We start from the raw sequence: 19,795 nt of genomic DNA, 5'->3' as shown, positions 1-19,795 counted from the left end.
CTGTCTGTGTTTCACTGGACCGTCTTGGTTCAATGAAACATACTCAAAGTGTGTGTTAAATCAAAACTCATGTCTTCTTTAGTTTTCAGTTCAGACTGTTGCACAGATGTCATGATGTATAGACCATTCTGCTGAAAGAATGCTGTGCCTTTCACTGTACAATTTCTTGGCCTGCAGTCTGCAGAGTGTTACACAACAGAATACACCATCGTTTACATTGGAAGAAATCGCTGAGATGTTTAGCTCAATACCATGTCTCCACTTCTTGCCGGTGTCTGTTGAGACACTTAAGCCGTTTAAGTTGCTGGTAATATCAGCAAGAGAGATGACTTTTTAGGTCAAATTGAATTTTTCAGTGCTAAGGATGAATGGCAGAAAGGAGAAGCAAGCAGATAAAGAAGGAAAGGAACAGCCATGGTGGGGTGAGCTTGCTGCTACCAGGGCCCTGCCCAGCTCCCTGGGGCTCCTCCACCCTGCCCATGGCCCAGGACCCCATGTCAGCCCCCGGGGCCATCAGCCCCTGCTGCAGTGATGCAGCAGCAGGACCGGTCTCCAGCTCCTCACAGCCCTGCTCTGCCCGGCCATGAGTGCCACAAGCCAGGCCTACCCATGGTCCCACATCCTGGCCTGGCCTCAGCCCATCCCCATCCCCAGGGAGGTGCCTGGTGCCCCCTGGCCGTCCTGCTTCTGGCTGGGGCAGTGGGATGGCTGCTGGGCCCTGCCCTGCCACCTTGGGGGAGCCCCCAGTGCTCCCAGTCCCCAGGGAGCCCCCAGACCCTGTGGTGACCTGATGACTTTTCCTGCTGCTACCAGAGGAACGATGGGCACTGGTGGGAAGTGACAGCTCTATTCCAGGTCTCTCTTTTGGTGGCAGTGGCAGAAACCTGCACCGTTATCCGGGAACAGACTCTTGGCTACAATAACAGTGATTGTGACCATGCCGTCTGCTTTGCCTACGAGTAAGCTGACTTTATTATCCGTAGACCATATTGCTGGTGTTTCTGTGGAGGGCATCCTTCAGCTGGTCTAGCGTGTTATCACAAGGAGGGGGTAGAAAAGGCAAGGACATGATTGTCCAAAGGGCTGACTTCCTGTGGAGGGACATTTATTTTCCTTTCTTACCAGAAGCTATTTGCAAAGCTATGACAGCTCATAAATAACCCTGCCCTTTTTCTTCTGATTAGTTGGCACTCTGTGCTTTCACAGCACCTGGGACTCTGGAGCAGGGAACAGTGTGAGCTGTCGCTCTTTCTACAGCAGCTTCTTGAGAACCAGTCCATAGCTCTGGCCCTTGTAGTAGGAGACTGCCCTTTTGCAGAGAGCTCACAGATTACAGATCAAGGCAGATAAGAAGTGGCAGGTATTCTTACTATCATGACAGCTACTTTGCAAATGCAAGGGAACGATGCCATCTGTCTCAGCTCTTCAATCCATCTACAGTATTCAATGTCCTTGTTTTCTGCATTACCTAGCTCATAGGCACAAACATAATCTTCATGCAGGTCTGTTTCTTCTTCACAAGTCTTCAGTAATTACTCCTATACAACTCTGACACTGTGCTGAAATAGTAATTTGCATTTAGTTAACTCTGTGGTAGTTAACTTGCTTAATGTTAGATTCAGGGTGTTGGAGGTCTACACCCCCAGGGTTGAATGTAACACAAGAAGACTAAGTGGGAGGCAGAGCTGTGGCAGGCCCAGGATGGTGGGCTCTTAGCAGATGTGTATGAGTAGCAGCTGCTACTGTGACTGTTGCTCTTTCCCAAGAAAAGGGTCCACAAGTCCAAGGCAGCAGCAGTGACTGGAACATGGATGTCAAGACTGAACCCTGGGAATCATGGTGGCTCTCTGCACGTTTTGCTGTTTTCCTTGCCTGCCTGTAATTGTCTGTTGACAGTTTTTCACAGGATTAACAGCTTCAGTGCATCAATTTATATTATGGGAAGCCTGTCCTCTGCCAGTAGCAAAACACAGCCGTTTTGACAGATGACTGTGTAGACCTTGCAGATTGTTATGTAAAACCACGGCACTGCAAAGCACTCTCGCTGCCACAGGATTTTTGTGTTTGAGGAAGGTTTGTGTTTAGGTTTTCAACCTAAGACTTTTTAGATTCCTCTCTGGAGGAGTTTGCTAAGTATATTCTAAGAGCACAGACAGTCCAACTGTTTGCCTCCCTGATTGGTAGGTAATTCAAGGAGGAAACAAAACTTGTGAATTACTGCACTTGCTTTGTACTCAGGGTTTCAATAATGTGCGACTTGACAGAAAATTATAAGGTTGCAGCTAATAAACTTCAACCCAATCGAGTATTATTTTGCCAGAGCAATGGCCACATATTAGATGTCTCTTCAAGTTTCTTGAGTCTATTAGCTTGTGTAATTGTCATCAGTATCTACTGAGCATCAGATGTCTTGGATCTTACTTTGTGTTAATTCTCATACATGTTTCCTTGTCATTTTTTGGTAATCTGGGTTAGATACATAAAGCCATAAAAGCTTGTTCTAAATTATTCAAAAAGAGAGGGCACTTGCTGAGATGACCAAGAACAATCTTTTGTTAGAAACTACTGATTTTATTGAAACTTTTTGCTGATTGATACATTCCAGTTCTAACAGGCAGAGCTTCGCTTCATAGAAATATTTCTGGTTAAGATATGTTACACATCTATTGGAGAGCAGCCTGTTACTCCAAGTTGGCATTTTGGCTTTGGACATGGGAAGTGCAAGATCAAGTCTGTGCTCTTTTGAATTCAGATAATAGACTTGGACTTGTGCCTCCCATATCTGAGAGTATGTGCTAAACCCTGTGAGGTATTCCAAAATTGTTCTTAATCTCCATTGTTGGATCAATTTCTCTCTTCATAAATATAAACCTAGGAAGGGATTTAGATTTGAGCACACAAACATCTTTACCACTGAGAGGTATGGAGAAATATAGAAAGGGAAAATGTGCTATTCTCTGATTTTTTTCCAGAAACATTTTTTCAGGCTCTTGTTTTATGTCCTGATGCGAGGTCATGAATGTTCTGGAAATCTTCTTTTTTCATGGAATGGGAAAACTCCTTCTCTGCAGCTTGACAGATGAACATCTGCAGAGATAAGGAGATGCTGTTGAACTTGGCTTCCATAACTCAGAACATTCTGGTTCATGGGCAGGGGTTTGCATATCTAGCCCAGTTCTGGGAAGCAGTACCAGAGGTGTGAAAACACCTTGTATATCAATGAGCAGGAATCATGACTAAAACTGTTTTCCTGCTACTACCATTTCTATTCAAATACTTGTACATCTTTTTATTTAACCTTAGGAGTATGGACTTCGTCATATATAAATAAATCCCATTTTAAACATTAGTTCTGGTTGTCTGTCTGGAAGATATCAGAGCTGCTGAGGTTAGTGCTGTTGATTACTGTTATGTGACGTACAAAGTTAAATGAGACATTTGCCGAGCCTCTTAACTTTGTTTTCTGATTTGCAATGATACCAAATAATGTGCTTGATGTACGTTTCTTTAGGATCTGATCACCTTCGAGAGAAAGATGGACTATGGGCGGTGCTAGTTTGGCTTTCAATCCTAGCAGCTCGAAAGCAGAGCGTGGAGGAGATTGTCAGGGATCACTGGACAAAATTTGGCCGGCACTACTACTGCAGGTGAGAAAAATGAGGAAAAGGCACAGGAACTTATGCAGTTGATAAGACAATTCTGGTACAACCATGGCTTGTTTAGCTGTGCTCAGCTGCATTTAGGTGTGCATTTCCTGTGTCCACAGAATGAAATTCTGCCATGGATTGCCACTGTTCTGTAGGCAGGTTTTTTCTGATGAGTAAGTGGCAGCAGAAGTTATTTACTTACTGAAGAAGCAGCATGTATATGTAATTTCTAGTATATGAGTAATTTAATTTTCTGATATCAAATGGCAGAAAGATTTGAATTATTTACCTGTGGAATCTGTAGGCATAGCTCGTTACATGGTGTTGAAAAAAAATCGAAATCCCAGCAAGATTTACTCCTTCATTTGTTTCTGTATGTGCTTCCATGTGACAGTGTTTTAGTGAGAACTGGAACTATGCCTACTTTTAATTCAGGAGAACTCCTCCAAAGATCCGAACATTTACTCTTTTTTGTTAAGTCCTCGAAAGGGTGAATTGTAGCTGTCATTTACATCTTAGTTTCTGCCTCTCTCTTTGTCTCAGAATAGACTTAATCCAGAGAAATTCACATATCCATAAGGTCTTTTGCACACAGCTGTTCCTCAAAACTTGTAGCAAAGTTTTCTCTATTTCACTTGGCTGTTGAGCACTGCACTGATTGTGTCCTTAATCTCAGAAAGCTACCTGTGTATCGATGATGTTTTCTATGCTACTTCCAAAACCATGCATTTTCTAAATGATTTCTGTTGACTTAGAGTCAGGTGGCCAGTGTAGAACTGTGGTGCACACACATAATGGTCAGATTGCACAGGACTTGCATGCATGTGCTGGTTTAATTTACAATCAGTACTTCCGTGGTTCACCTGTGATTTTTGAAGTAAGCAGTAAATTGCTAATTGTGAATATATTGAGTTCTGTGAAAGCAGAACTGTTTTCTCAACTGTAGGGGACTTACTTCTTGGATCTACTTTTTTGTATATGTGTAAGGTTTGATTATGAAGCACTGGAACCCAGAACAGCATATTTCATAATGAGAGACCTGGAAGCTTTGATCACTGACAAATCATTCAGCCATCAGCAGTTTGCTGTGGGTAACAATATCTACAGTGTGGAAAGAACAGACAGCTTTGAGTACATAGATCCTGTGGATGGCACTGTGACCAAAAGACAGGTATGGCTGTAGTGGTGTAGTAGCAAAGTTTTGCAACTGTCATGTTGTCTCTAACAGTGTTATTTCTAACGTTCAGCTGGCAAGCCTTTCTATTTATTTATAGGATGGTGTTTTCTTTGCTCTGATAGATACTGCCTTTCCTACTTAAGATTAGCTCAGTCTGGATAAGATAATCCACCTCTGGTTTAGCTTGCACTTGCTGTGCATAACGGGAGGCAGTAGTGTCACAGAGAATGTCGGAGGGGATGGAGTCCCTGTTGACAGCAATGCACGTAGAGGGAGGCTTCCCTTTCCTGAGCAATTCAAATTGTTGTGTAGAAGGACAGTCTTTCCTTTTTCTATTTTCTATCTGAAATCTCCACTTGCTATACATTACAAAAAAAGTTAAAATTTTCTTGCTCTTGGTGACCCACAAGATTTGCATAATTAAGGCATGATATCTGTTGTAGGCAATAGCATGCAGAAGACTTCAGTGGATTGTACCATATGTGGGCACATTTGACTTCTCTAGCCGAAATAACCGGTTTTGTGTTCCTTCTGGGCTGTGTCCATAGTAAGATTCCTTAGCTGTCAAGAACTGCAGTTCAAACTGAGCCTTCAGTATTCTGAAATTCATGAGGTGCTCAAAACTAACCATGTACTTCTGCCAGGTGTAAATGTGCATTCAAACATCTTGAATATGAGCTATGACTCATATCAAAATGTGTTCTGATTTTATGCTGTTTATTTTCATTGTCTTGGTTTCTCTGGTTTGTAGATTACTTGACCTGACCAGACCCTAGCAAATGATATTACAAGCCATTAAAACTATTGTCATGCCATTCTGCTCAGAGTCTTTATGGTTTCCGTTCATCATTGCATCCAGAAAATGTAAGCAGCCCACCTGCCCCTGAGCTATACTCTGCATATTACTGCTGAAACAAGATACGAGGATATTGTCATATCCAAGTCCACTGAAAAATTACAGGCATGGCAGACTTGTGGCCCTTGTACTTTTAAAAAACAGCTTGTGAATTTTCAGTGCACTTTTCTTTCTCTTAATTTTCATTCAAAGCCCTTGTCCTAAATTGGAATATAATTGCTAATCATATCACAATGTAACACAAACAGAGAAGCATGACTTGGCCTGTTTTCAGATGGACTCTGATTGTGAGCCCATAAAACCAGAAAGTATGTCTTTTCATAGGGAGAAGCACGTATTTATTGAGAGTACAGTTCAACCAGTTTGTCTTTTGGCAAGGACACATTCCTAGCTCCATGCGTCTTCAGCCTTGGTGGGATTCTCCAAGCACAATAAAATGAAATGAAGTAACAGTTCACTGCTGCCATTTTCCTGAGGTAGCTTGCTTTTCATGTAAATGCAGATGCCTCTTTCTGACTGTCAAGAGCTTCATGAAGATTTTCCAGCTATGTTTTCAGGAACCTGTTCAAAGTTTTGTTCCCCAGTAGGTAGGGGAGAGAGATTTATATTCAATGTAACTGCACTATGTCTCATGAATGAGAAACTGGCTACATGATAATTAATCAGTGTTAATAAACAGAAGGCTCAGAAAACAAACACAGCAACAACAAAACAGGCAGCAAACAATGCACCCAGACTGTAGCTTCTAATTAATTCTAACTATTGAAATCCATGAATATTGTTTATCACAGTGTAATAATATGGCATAAAATTAAATGAAACGTTCTGCTGTTCTTGAAGACTGTTTTCATTTTTAAAGTCCTATTGTGCTAGCCTTTGTGCACATGAGCACATAACAGTGCTGCTCCTGAGGATCCTGCAAGCCAGAAACAGGACCAGTTGCATTTTTGTGTGAAATTTGAATTAGAAGTAAGAGAAGTACAAGTTGCCTGTTATTAACTTTGAGCTCTTTAATGAAGCATTCTTACAGTCTGAGATTCGCGGAATAGAACTCTGGAGCTTTGTTACTAGAAGTTCATTAATGTTTTCTTGCTCCTTTGTTAGATTTGGGATGCAAAGGGCTCTGCATTTAGTCTTGTTTTTTTCGCATTTCAGTTTGAGCAAGAGTCGGGAAACAGGCTTTGGAAAAAAGTTATTTCAGATAACTCTCCAGAGATAAGGCAAAAATTCTTCTCTGTTCAGAATGATATTTCAATTGTCTATCAGCAATAAGGTATTTCCTGTCAGAGCAGAGAGTGTGGCCTGCTGTGCCTAGGGAACACTCAAGGGTCTGTAGAGGAGTGAATAAAAATTGTGATAATGGCAGTATTTTGAAGTAAAAGTATAGCCATTTTACATACTCCTAATTTATGTGTATGTCTCTGTGTCTAATATATTGCTGCTAGGCTAGATTTTCCACTGGTTTTACTCCCTGCCGTTATACTTCAATAATGTTTTTCAAAATCCTAAGAGATTTTACTTTAAGTTTGCTGCTTAGTCTTATTCATGCTAACTTACTATGCTAAGTTATTATTTATTTAATTATGAAATTGGTAACTGAAAAAAACCCCAAACCACTGGAAACCAAACTACATAGTACAACATGTAGTAGGTTTAGTTTTCTGAGTGCTTTATAGATACTAATATCTCAGTAGGCTGTTTAACTGGATTGTGATGTAAAAGAGGTAAGTCCCTGTGAAACTCTATCTCCATCATATCAGCTTCAAAGCCAGTGGGTTAACCATGGAACACAATTTTGTTTCAGAGTTTCCACACAGCTCATTAATATCCATTAGCAGGCCCAATTTGCCTAAAATAAGTATCTGCAGGTGTTCAGTGTGAGAGCTGTACTGAACATTTTCATCTGCTTCCTCACAGAAAAAACAGTTATTTGTTCCCATAAGAAAACATTATTCTTGTTAGTGACAAATAGTGTGTCCTATTTTATTAAAACTGGAAGTTACTCTCTCCTGTGGGCTTTACAGTGTGTTACTCTTCTTTCTTTTCCTCTTGCGTTGGTTTATAAGTTCTGCATATAAAATTTTATGTATCGTGGACCTGACACCTTCTGTATAATAAATAGCAAGTATGTGGCTTTAAATTAACGAAGCGTATGTCAGGTGAAAAAATACCATCATGACAAACACTAAGTAGGCTGCTTGCAGTTTCACCAGCTTGGTTTGACCTGACTGACCGCAAAAGCTCAAAAATGTCAAAACCAAAAACTTTTCTCTGTTAGACTGTGTATTGTGTAACAAGCAGGGAAAACCTGTTTGGTTTTGCTGTTACAGAAGATGCAGAGTCACAGGTTGTTCTGCAGGTAATGCTTTTTCATATTTATTTGGTAACAGTGTTTTTGGCTGGGTTTTTTTGCTTTAACAAATGTTTGTAACTGATGGCTTTTAGGTATAATTTTCAGAAAACAGTGAGGTATATAAAAATCTAATAGCTCTTATTAATTTCTGTGGTGTTCCTGAGTGAAAAGCTTCGCTAGTCCTTAAATCACTGTTTCCAAGGGAGAGTTAAAAGTAAGATTTTTTGCTGCTGAGCTCTCTGAAAAATGAGTTAAATCTCCAGGTGCAGATATCATTAGAAAGCTGACTTTGACAGTCCAGCTTCTAAAGGCCATTGTTTCCCTAGCGTATGATTTCTCTCTGGCATTTAGGATTATTGTTTTTAAGGAGCACAGCCACTGTGTCTCTGTAATTCCCTTTTACCGAGTATTTTCAGCTCTATGGCAGGAATCCTAGTCTTACACAAAAATATTATCTGTCATCACGCCTGTGTAAAAATCAATACTGTCAGTCGTGTGTCCCTGAGAAATGCAAAGTGAAGAAAATAATAAGCTCAGAAATAGTACAGTGAACTGTGTGAATGCTGGTTGTGTGTCTATATACGTTGCATAAACGTCCCAAGTGCCATTAACTGTAACATCAAACTGGTTACAGATGTTGTAGTTTTGTGGAGCATTTTTGCACCATAAAGTTATGGGGAGTGTTTATAAATCCTTTTCATTCCGAAGACCGTAATTTAATGAGTGGTGAGAGTTCAGATGTGCTAAACCAAGTAACAATGTGTTATTGTTATTATTGCCAGATAAACATGGAGTATGTGGAAGAGTATTCAAGTGGTCTTGCTAGTCATGTCATTTTGGGAGTTGCTAGGCCTGGCAGGAGCATGCAAAATGCCCGTTTAGTCTTTGGAGAGGAAGACACTCACATGCTCTGATGCGCACGCTTTCATTTTGTGCAAATATGTTAGACTCCCTTCCTTGTCTCTTAAAGCTGATTGACATTAATGTTCTGTACTTTGAGCTGCAGGTCCTGGGTTTGACAACCATTTGAAACACACTGTTCCCAGAACCGCAAAACTCTTCAATTTATCTTCTTTCATTTCACTGTCAAAAAGCTAAGTGTAATGAGCAATCAGCAAGAGACAAACTCTTGCTCGCAGGATCGGATCGTAACAAACTGCCTGTATGAGTCTAGGCATCCAAGATGAAATCTTGATTCCATTGAAATCAATGGCAAAATTCCCATCAGCATCAGTTGAACCATCTCATTACAAAATTGGCTTAATAGCAAATATTAGAAAAAAGGCTCTAAAGCTCAATCTTCTGAATGTAAACTATTTTTGTTTGTCACTTATGCTGTACATAATGAGACTACTGGATAAATTTATGTTACCGATCCATGTTAAAATTAATAAATAATACCATACCAGCAACTAAAAAAAGTTTCATGGTATCACTGAAGTTAGAGATGGGAAATATCTCTTAGGCCATCTAATCCAACCCTTTATCCATGTGGGAGATTTTCCTGTTGTATATTTTCTAGTGTTAATGGGCATTACATAGGAAAGACATGGACCGGTTGGAGCAAGTCCAGAGGAGGGCCAGAAAAATGATCTGAGGGCTGGAACACCTCTCCTATGAGGAAAGGCTGAGAGATTTGGGGTTGTTCAGTCTGGTGAAGAGACTGCTCCGGGGACACCTTATTGTAGCCTTTCAATACTTAAAGGGGGCTTAGATGAAAGATGGGGACTGACTTTTTAGTAGGGCCTGTTGTGATAGGACAAGGGGTAATGATTTTAAACTGAAGGAGTGTAGATTCAGAGTAGATATACAGAAGAAATTTTTTACAATGAGGGTGGTGAAACACTGGACCAGGTTGCCCAGAGACGTGGTAGATGCCCCATCCCTGGAAACTTTCAAGGTCAGAATGGACAGAGCTCTGAGTGACCTGATCTAGTGGAAGATGTCCCTGCTTATTGCAGGGGGCTTTGACTAGTGACCTTTAAAGGTCCCTTCCAAACCAAACCATTCTATGATTCTGTGATTATCGACCAATGCTTTACATGGTGCTGAAGATGTTTTGACACATATCTGAGGAAACAAAGGTTTCTACTTCTACTTTAGGATATGGGAGCACTATGTTGATAACATCTGTGTCTTCTCAAGCTGCTAATAAAACTGGAAGAATAAAATGCTTCTCCCTTAATTCTGTCATTTTTTACTGCTTTACTGCCCCTTAAACAAAAGTAGCAAGGATCTCAGTTTATGCACTAGGCATTTGCAACAGCAGGACTGAAAGGGGAAATAAGGTTCAGTGGCATAGTAGAGGTGACACTTAGCCTAAGGGTACCATTTACAGAAAGGGAACTAGACTGTGTATTAGTGCAGAATTGGTAGAGTATTGAAACACTACAACTATTTAACTGTGCAGTTTAGTCCTTTGGCCTTAATGGTCATCCTGTACAGAAAGTCTATTGACTGTGGATCCATGTATATGTTCTGTGGTCTGTAGACGAATGTGTTCATATATACGGTACGAAAGGGGGCAGGAGGAAAGAAAAATAGAGGTGAAGATGGGAGCAAAGAGCAATTCACAGTTAATAATAAATACTTTTTATTCTACACACAGTTAATGTGCATTAGTTAGTGTACTTGAAATTAATTAACACCTTAAGTTAAGTTTCCCAAGTTGTACTACAGACTCTTGTTGAAATCCTTGTAATCAGACATTGATTCGTGGTCTATGAGGGGTAGCAACTGATCCTGTCTTTTGTATTCACTACTGACAACTGTTTTTTGATCCTGGGATCCTGTAGGTATTTCTCAGGCCACTGATGCTTGCTGATCTTAAACTCTGATCTTGCTGTTTCTCAGGCCATTGATTTTGTGCTCTGCCACACAGAACAAGAACAAATCAGCTAAAGTAAATAAAACCAGCAATAACAGTCCATTTTGTGAGGAGTGGGAGGGAATACACAAGATAATTTCTAGGATTTAGAGGGGGGAAAAAGTACTCTTGAGTTGTCCAAAGTTACAGGGAAAGAGGAATTGCATCCAAATGACTCTTCCTTTCACTTTCTATTTTAAAGCAGTGAACTGTGATTTGTAAAGGTACTGCCACCTTACATATATGCTGCTCCGTCTTCTCCCATAGGGGCTGCGGATTATTTTTTCAGATGCTTCCAGGCTCATCTTCAGAATGAGTGCTTCTAGCCATGTGAGAGCTACTCTCCGGATCTATGCAGAGAGTTATGAAAAGGATCCTAGCCAACACAATAAGGAACCACAGGTAATGCAATAGCATTGTAATAAGTCGATAAGTAACGCTCTTTGTCTGTAACAGGAACGGCTGCTACAGGTTTTCATCTTTAATCAGAAGGAACACTCAGCACTTTGACCCCTGTTTACTGTGTTTGTGGATGATTTTCCTAATCATTTGACTGTACATGTTTTGAGGCAGAACCAGCAGTTTTAATATATGTTTGTGTAATATCTAACACAATGGGAATGTCAAGGGCTGGGAGGCCTGTTGATAAATACTGGGCAATGACTTTTAGTCTCTTAAGAGAATCCATGCTAGTTTTGATTTTTCAGTCATTTTTTTTCAAGTGTTGTAATCTGAGTTATAGAACAATATTAAAAACCCTGTAATTATTTTTCAAGCAGGTTATCTGGGGATCACTTAGTTAAGGCATCCCAGGGATTCCTCATGATGAGAGTACTGTTAAGGAAATACGGATGCCAGAGTCTAAACAATGTGGGGATTCCTTGTAAGGGAAAGACTTGCAGCTGTCTGAGAATTGTCTCATATCATAACCAGACTCTTTCCTAAGAAGAGTGAAGGTGGACAGCAAGTTGCAGTATAGTCCAGCAGATGCCTAAAACAATTAATAATATAAATCACATTTCTAACTCATATTTTTCCCGCTGAAACACCTTCATGCTGTGATATGCAACAGGAGAGAATTAAGGATGTTTCATGGAAGAGAGTATAAGCCTTTGACTTGTAATAAATCAAAACACTGTAGTCTGAAGTCCCATGTAGTTGTCTATTCATGACTTGAATGTGAATGCAAATTTCCCAAAACATAAATGCTGTCAAATGCATTTGAAGCCTAGGTAAATGTTTGACATTGTTTTTTCACCAAATTCCCACCATAAACTTAGAGAGTTTCTTCTTACGCCATTAAACAATTGTCTATCTGTCATGAAAAGTGCATCAGTTTTTCCAGAAATGTTGGAGACTCCATTCCTGCAGATATGATCTATTAATTTTATTTGCTTTTTCTTAAAGTAACAGTTTGCATCCTCAGTAACTCCTTGGATAGAATACTGACAATGTTAAGTCTCCAACAGAGTAAAGGACCATTTTTTAGCAATTTTATTGTGTTTCTGTGCATCCAGGTTTAGCCTCTGGTAGGTACATAAATATATTTTGACCAAGGAAGACCACTGCTGCAACCCCATTTGCACTTGTTACTGATTGCATTTACGTGGCAAGGTTTTGGTGGTGGTGGGGCTGCAGGGGTGGCTTCTGTGAGAAGACACCAGAAGCTGCCCCCACATCGAACAGAACCAGTTCCAGCTGGCTGCAAGATGGACCCATCACTGGCCAAAGTTAAGCCAATCAGCAACGTTGGTAGCCCTTCTGTGATAACGTATTTAAGAAGGCTAAAAAATGCTGTGCAACAGGATATGTGGGATAAACAACTATGCAGATACCATGGTCAGTGAAAAAAGGAGGGGGGAGTGATAGAGCAGCGTGGTGGGCACCTGGCAGCCAGCCAAGGTCAAACCGCCACAGCTATGTCAAATTCTGTTACAGCACAAGTTGTTTATCAGTTGCAATTTAGCTGACTATTTTAAATATGGTTCTTTGTGCTATGTAGGCAAGGCATAGATGAAATGAAAGTAAGTCATGGTAAGAGATACACTATGAGTTCATTTTAGAGGTTTGCAGTGGACTTAACAGTAACCTTGTGATATGTGACACAAGAAGTATGATCTGAACATGTTTCCTGTCTAACAAATCCCAAAAAAATACTAGAAAACAATAGAGCTTGCACTTGCAGCATTCATCTAGCTAAACTTTTGACTATTTAATTACAAATGAGAGTGTGTGTGTAATCCTTTTTGCATCAACAGATTCTTCTACTTTACTTGTTACAAGGTGTGCAATATGAGAGAATTGGCATGCTGTCAGAGTTCAGGCTTCTGTGTCTGCTAAAGTAACCTACAGTTAATGCCCAGTATTTAACTTTTTTTAAATGAGTGGAAAATAGCAAATGTTCTCAGTGAATTTTCCACTTGTGAAGACACTAGATTGAAGGAGCAGAAGTTATCCTCAGAAAATGACAAATGTGCTGCCCTACTGCTAGACTTCATCTCTGTTTTGCATGGATTTGCTTGGGAGAGGTGCATAAAGTCCACTGCAAGGTCTAGTGGCCTCACCAGCAACACAGACTGTGTCCAGGGAGCAGCAAGAATGGGGCTGCTGCACAAGGTGATAGGAGCCAGGCACCCAGAGCAGCTACAGCACAGGCAGTGCCCTCATTGTCCAGCAGACAGTCCCACAGCAGGCAAGTAGAGCGGGCAGAGCAAGTCTCTCCTAACAAGCTCTGTTGACCACCCCAGACAAGGAAAGTGATGGGTCAGGTTCAGGGTCCATCTGGAGCAGCAGCAGATGGGACCAGAAACAGGGCTGGAGAGAAGGCAACAGTGTGGGTCCATCCAGGAGACAGGGTCAAAGTCAGAACTGGAGACAAGCTACAATGTACATCCAAGAGATCTTTCAGGGAGGGAAGCTACCTATAGCATAGGTCTGAGGTCCACCCAGGCAGCAGAGCGAAAGATGAGTCTGGAGACAAGCTCTCCTACAGCATAGCTCAGGCAGGGACTAACACCTCTGGGGCAGGCTGAAATGGCCTGTGTGAGCCCATGGGCAGGGTACAGGTGGCAGTCCTCAGGGGAGTCTGGGCAGGGCCAGGAAGGCTTATCACTGCCCTCAGGGCTTTCAGAGTCTGGTCTTTTATTCTAGACACCAAAAGTGTCTGTAATTCCCAGGGACAGAAAACAGGCTGGAAGGTTTTTTTCTATACATGTACCAGAGCCTGTCTGATTGTTACACTTCTGGCTGTTTATCCAGGATGTTCTCTAGTGAACAGATAATCCCAGGGGTAGAAACGTCATTGCCTTGAAACTTGTTGCAGTGAGTTTCCTGCATTCATGTGGTGCAGGCAGACATTTTAACATCCAGACTGCCTCAGGAAATATGTAGTACTGTAAGCACCCTCCTCATCTCTTGCCATGTGCACAAAATCTGTGACAAATAGCAGTTTCATCTCAATTAATGCAATAAATTATTTCTCTGGTTTCTCCTTGTATAGTATTACCAGGTTCCCACTGCTTCTCTTTCCTTGCCCTGGCTGGATACATTGCCAACAACACGAGGGCATTAGGAACTGCAAGGTCATATATTGTATCCCGCAGGCAGATGGTGGATTTCAAGGGAGTACATAAATTTGATTTCAGGAGATCCTCATGTTAGTACAAAAATAACTAAAATTTTCTCAGGAGAACATTTGATATCTTCAGTATGTTATGTAGAAGGGAGTGAATAGCAAACACTTTCTTCAGGAAACTGTATTGCTGCGGAGGGGCAGCGTGGTTTTCCTGATATTGTAATTCCTTTATTGTTTAGTTTGCGTTGAGTTTCATACTGTCACATGTACATTTAGAAGAGCTGTGACAGATTTGAAGTTTTAAGTAAGTTTCCTATTTACTTTTAGTAATAGGGTCATAGTCAACATAATCCTAAGTGACCAGTTATTCAAAGAGCACTGGTGTACAGAAGTATGTAAAGTATATACCTTATATATAGTATTTAAGGAAATTGTAACATTTGGGATAAATGCTTATTTTTCTTTAAGTGTAGTTGATCTTTGTAATTGGGTAGATGACTACATGTAGCTTCTGTATCATTGCACTCTGCCTGGAATAGCTGATCAGGAAAACCTCTCTTCCATACTTTTTATGTCATAAACCAAGACATGAAATTATTTGATGATTGGCTGCTTAAGTAAATACTTGTTGCTTCTGCTTATTGGACCACCTTCTTCCAGTACCTTCTTTTCATTGCTTACGTGTGGAAGATGAATACTTTTCATTGCTCCATATTTTTGCCTGGTGACAATTCCAGTCAATACCTGAAATTAAAGGCAAAAGTACCTTGAGACATCTTTTTGGCTCTTTTTCACAAAAAAATAAATCTCTTTGTCTTGGTAGACAACTCATTTGTATTGGAAGTTACAGTGCCGTTTTGTGGAATCTTTATGGTAACTAGCTTGAGTTTGCCTCATATCAGCATCCTTTTTTTCCCCTTGCCTTTCAGACAAAGGCTTTTCCAAAATTAATCAGCCAACTTTTCAGCAGTTTCAAGTTTTTCTAGTTTACTTCTGTTCTCTTTGACAGTGAAACTGCTGATGTTGAATATTCCACAGATAAGCAGAAATCTAAAACACACCTTCCAATATGCATGCTGAGACATGCATATTGTCCTGAAACACCAGTATGACATTATGACACTTTCTGAGTTAAGTGTTAACTGAGACATATTGAAAGACAATATATACAAGCACATTTTTTTTAAAAACAACTGTTCAGTTGAGATGGACAGAATTAATCATTCACATTAGAGGTGCTGTACTTCTGTGGATGACCATAACTCCTTTCCCACAAAAGGTTGAACCAGATGATCTTTCAAGGTCCCTTCCAACCTGTGCTGTACTACGATGAACCCTTGTCGAGAATAAAATTTGGACAAAGATCTGTAACAATACTCATATCATTAAGGTTCAACTACCGTGAGAGTGCTAGCTGTAGGCCCTACTTTAGTTGGATGCCCAACAGAAAGCCTGACATACTTTGAAGCACTATTGGGGCTGCTCAAATCCATGCTTTTAGTTTTGGCCCCAGAGAGCCGTTCAAGTGAGTGGTGCTCAACTGAAGCTCTCCTCATATTTTATTGTGCTTCAGTACTGTGTAACTCTGCATGAATCTTACGGGAAGAGCTGATTTTCAGGCCTTACTGTCTTTAAGTGTGTGTTTTCCTTCAAAAACATTAGAGCTTCTGTAAGAGCATTCTTGTAACCAGACAGAAGCAAGGTTTGTAAGGACCTTCCAATTCATATGTAGGCCAAACAGTAGCTATTAATGAATGTAAGGGTCACCCAAGTCTTATTTCAGCAGCATCTTTCATACAATTAATTGGTGATACTTTCCACTTAGAATAAATTAATCATAGACAACTGCCTGATCAACAACGTAAGAGTCCAAGGGAAAGTAATAAAATATGCCAATAATTAGAAGTCTGAGGTCATAGATAAATGTCAATAGCAGTGGCTTCTGGCTGTTGAACGATCTGTTGAAGGAAGTTGGCAGAAACAGCTTCATGGTCACCTGGGGGATAAGGAGTGGCTACTTTTTTTCCATGAGTAGTTCAGTTCTTCCTATAAGCCAGTATCAGCAGGAGTGAAAATCAGGAGCAATAAAGAAAAATGAGTATCATGCTCTGTGCAAAGTATATTAAAAACAATTCAATGTAAGCATTTTAAAATTACATAATTTATAGTGGTGATGCAATCTAGTTCTAAAACAAGTCTTGAAAACAATGCCCAATGCTTTTCTAAAACTGGAATGTTCCCCTTAGAATGGAAGACCACTCTGTTGATGCTCCTTGTCAGTGGTGATGCCCCTCATTCCTGAGAAAGTTGCTTTTCAGCTAACTTGGAAGATGTCCTTAAAAAGGCAATTGCTTTGTTTTTTACCAGTCAAATAGGGATCCAACTAGCAATTTTAGGAAGTTCAGTTCATTATAACAAATGACGGACTTTGATCTGAAATGTTGGACTCTTACGCATTGGCACGTATCTTTTTCTAAAGTTAATAGAGTTATTAGCGGTGCTAGATTTAACACAGATGGAAAATCTAGAGATGTGTTCAATGGGCATGAAGTACTAAAATAAGAGCTTGTTGACCTTTAGGCTCATTTATAGCCTCATTTTAGAGATCAACTCATTATTCATTATTTGCAGATCTCGACACGTGGTTAATATCTTCTTGTCCTTTGACTAGCCACCTGGATATATTACCGAACTTGGATAAGATTCAAACAGGAAGTTTCATGTATGAAGACCAAGAAAGAAATTACTCATTATGCAGAGTTGTTTTGAATTGTTTTATTTGTAAATCCGATGTGTCCTTCAACAACATGGTTGGCTGTTGTTGCAGGATAAGTGCCCTGGGAACGGTGTAGTGAATAACTGGATTGTTCTGAATATGGACTAACTAGTTCTGTTTACAGTATGTGATTATTTATTACATGAATTACGACAGCAATAAATGGGTGTTGTCATAGACCTATGCAGTCTGTATCAGATACTCTTTAAATGGGATGCAGTAAATCACAAATGCCACAATTACTTTTGCCAAAGACTAGTGAACTACATGCTAGTTAGCTGCAGAATCATTAGATTGGCAGCAGCCAAGCAAATAATTTGGGGCAGGAGTTGTTTCTTTGTGTTTTTGTCGAAAAAGGCATGCCAATTAAAAAAAAATCATTGGGATAAAAAATGTCTTGATCATCAAAGACTGAATTTCTGAAACAGTTTTTGAATGGCAAGTAGCAGAGGAAAAAAACAACTGATTTTTAGATGGACCTTGCCTGGTATATGAAAGGATTGTGATAGTGATTGTATATATATGAATATATAGTGATTGTATAAAGTGATTGGTTATGGTGTGAGTTTGTCCAAGAGCAGGGAACTGAAATCAATAACCCAGAAGTCCTTGTGTCCAGAATTACTTAATAGGGATAATATTAAAAGTTTCTGTATAGTTCTGTCAAGACACTCTTACAACCCTAAGCAAAAGTGCAGTTTACTAGAGAATTATTGCCTCTTCATTTATTTTTGAAGCATTGGGTCTTTTAGCATGGCTCTGGTTGGCTATTAAAACATACAGTACAGCCCAGAGAATGCATATAAAGTTTTGCTTTTACTGTTAAAATTTGTAAGATTTTCTTAGAGGGGACGTGGATTATGGAGATTTCCATCTGTTTGATCACAGTCTTAGGTAACACAGCATGTTTGTGCTATTCAGGTAATTTAGCTTCTGATTCTGCCCAAAGCCAGACAGTGAACAAATTTTAAACCAGTTGGAACTGGAAAGGAAAGTCTGTTTTCCTATTATATAGGAAAAATACTTCATGTGACAGTAATTATAAAATATTTAATGAATCAAGGAAATTAATTCATTAAACCTAATTTTAACTCAAAGCTCTTCGGATATACTAGAAAAGAACTCATCTGTTGCAAATGTAGATGTTTCCACGCACCACTCAGTTTACATTTACCTCCTGTCTTTTTCACCCCTCATGCCTGCCCTTCTGTATTGCTAGCGGCAGAACAGCTGGCCTCCTGACCTTTATTATAATTTTATTTGAGTTAGCAGGCAGACCATGCACAAGAGTAGAGAGGTCAGTTTCCTTTTTCCCAGCAGTGTGTACTGCTTCATGGTAATAAAGTGAACACCACCAGTGCTGTGGATGTTATAGAGCCAGAACAGTTTGTCCAACGATGAAGCAGGTTAACCACATTGCTTAGATCTTCTAGGATGGGTGGCTGTAGCATAAACCTTTCCAAAGACTTGTTTTTTGGAAGGCAAGACCCAAGCAGGCATGCTGAGCTGAGCTGTGTGTTGAGCCCTTGTGACAGAAGCCCTGCAGGAGATAGAGCTGTGGTGCCAGACTGCATGGTCATAGTGCTGAGCTCGCTTTGTACTTGTTTCGGTCCATTCTTTCTGTCTCTTCCATCACTTTAATGTTGCTTTGTAAGTGTATTGGTTTGACTTTTAAAGTACATTACAGCCAAAGGAAAAGCTCCTTCTAATAGGTTAGGCCATCAAAACATGTTTTGGGGGATTCGCCCCTCTCTCCTACCTTTCTTTTTCTTTCCCTTAGTTCATGCGATCGCGATTCTGTTGCCCAGGTTACAAAGGGCTAACAGCTACTTTAAGCAGTCACATGAAGCTAGGGAAAATAACATGGGATCAGGAAGAGGTAAGAAAGGAAGGAGTTATTTCTCAATTCCTCTGTGTCTTTGTTCCAGGACTTAGAGCTGTCTCAGTTACCCTGACCTGTCTGAGCAGCCTTCTGTGTAACGTTTAAGTGATAAAAATGGAAAGATTGAGAATGAATTTAAGTGCTAGGAGAGAAAAGGATTTCTAGCCCATGCCTGAAACTTCAAGGCTTGTCATAATTTATACAATAATAATACCACCACCTAGCAATTAAAGCTTTTGGTGGGTTATAAGCATTCTTCAAGCATGTTTTTCTCAAGGCTACCTTTATGAACTGGAAAAGTACTTTAATTGATACTAAATCTGATAGACAAGCAGCTGAAGAGGTAGAATTTGGGGTTTGACAGTAGTTTTTAGAGAGGGAAGATGCAGAGATGGAAAACACTTGGCACATCTACCTTTACAGGGCTCCAAAAGTTAAACTATAGCCCTTCTTTGATGACTTCATGCTGTGCTAACCCATTTGTTTATCTCTCTTTAATTTCAAGGCATTAACAATTGTTCCAGGGAAGTGAATTCTTCTGGAACATATAGTACTATGCCAACTCTGCTTAGAAATCTGTAGCAAGGTCTGAATGTTTGTTCTGAAATAATTACTGTCCAAAGTGTCATTTTGATTATTAGTAATTCAGGTGCCTAAATGCCTA

The 19,795-nt window shown here is 40.1% G+C and overlaps 1 protein-coding gene across 1 annotated transcript in view; it reads left to right on the top strand.

Moving 5' to 3' along the window:
- The window catches only part of PGM5 (phosphoglucomutase 5), a 77,299-nt gene that overhangs the window by 52,662 nt on the left and 4,842 nt on the right, over positions 1 to 19,795 (top strand). Inside the window, exons 8-10 of the mRNA XM_059833429.1 lie at positions 3,512 to 3,647; positions 4,635 to 4,818; positions 11,167 to 11,301. Of these exons, the coding sequence (XP_059689412.1) occupies positions 3,512 to 3,647; positions 4,635 to 4,818; positions 11,167 to 11,301 (455 nt within the window). The remainder of the gene's footprint in view (positions 1 to 3,511; positions 3,648 to 4,634; positions 4,819 to 11,166; positions 11,302 to 19,795) is intronic.

The sequence above is a fragment of the Gavia stellata genome, chromosome Z (genome assembly GCF_030936135.1).
Source record: "Gavia stellata isolate bGavSte3 chromosome Z, bGavSte3.hap2, whole genome shotgun sequence".
Lineage (NCBI taxonomy): Eukaryota > Metazoa > Chordata > Aves > Gaviiformes > Gaviidae > Gavia > Gavia stellata.
The sequence above is the reverse complement of the archived record's forward strand: the minus strand, read 5'-3'. Positions and strand labels throughout refer to the sequence as shown.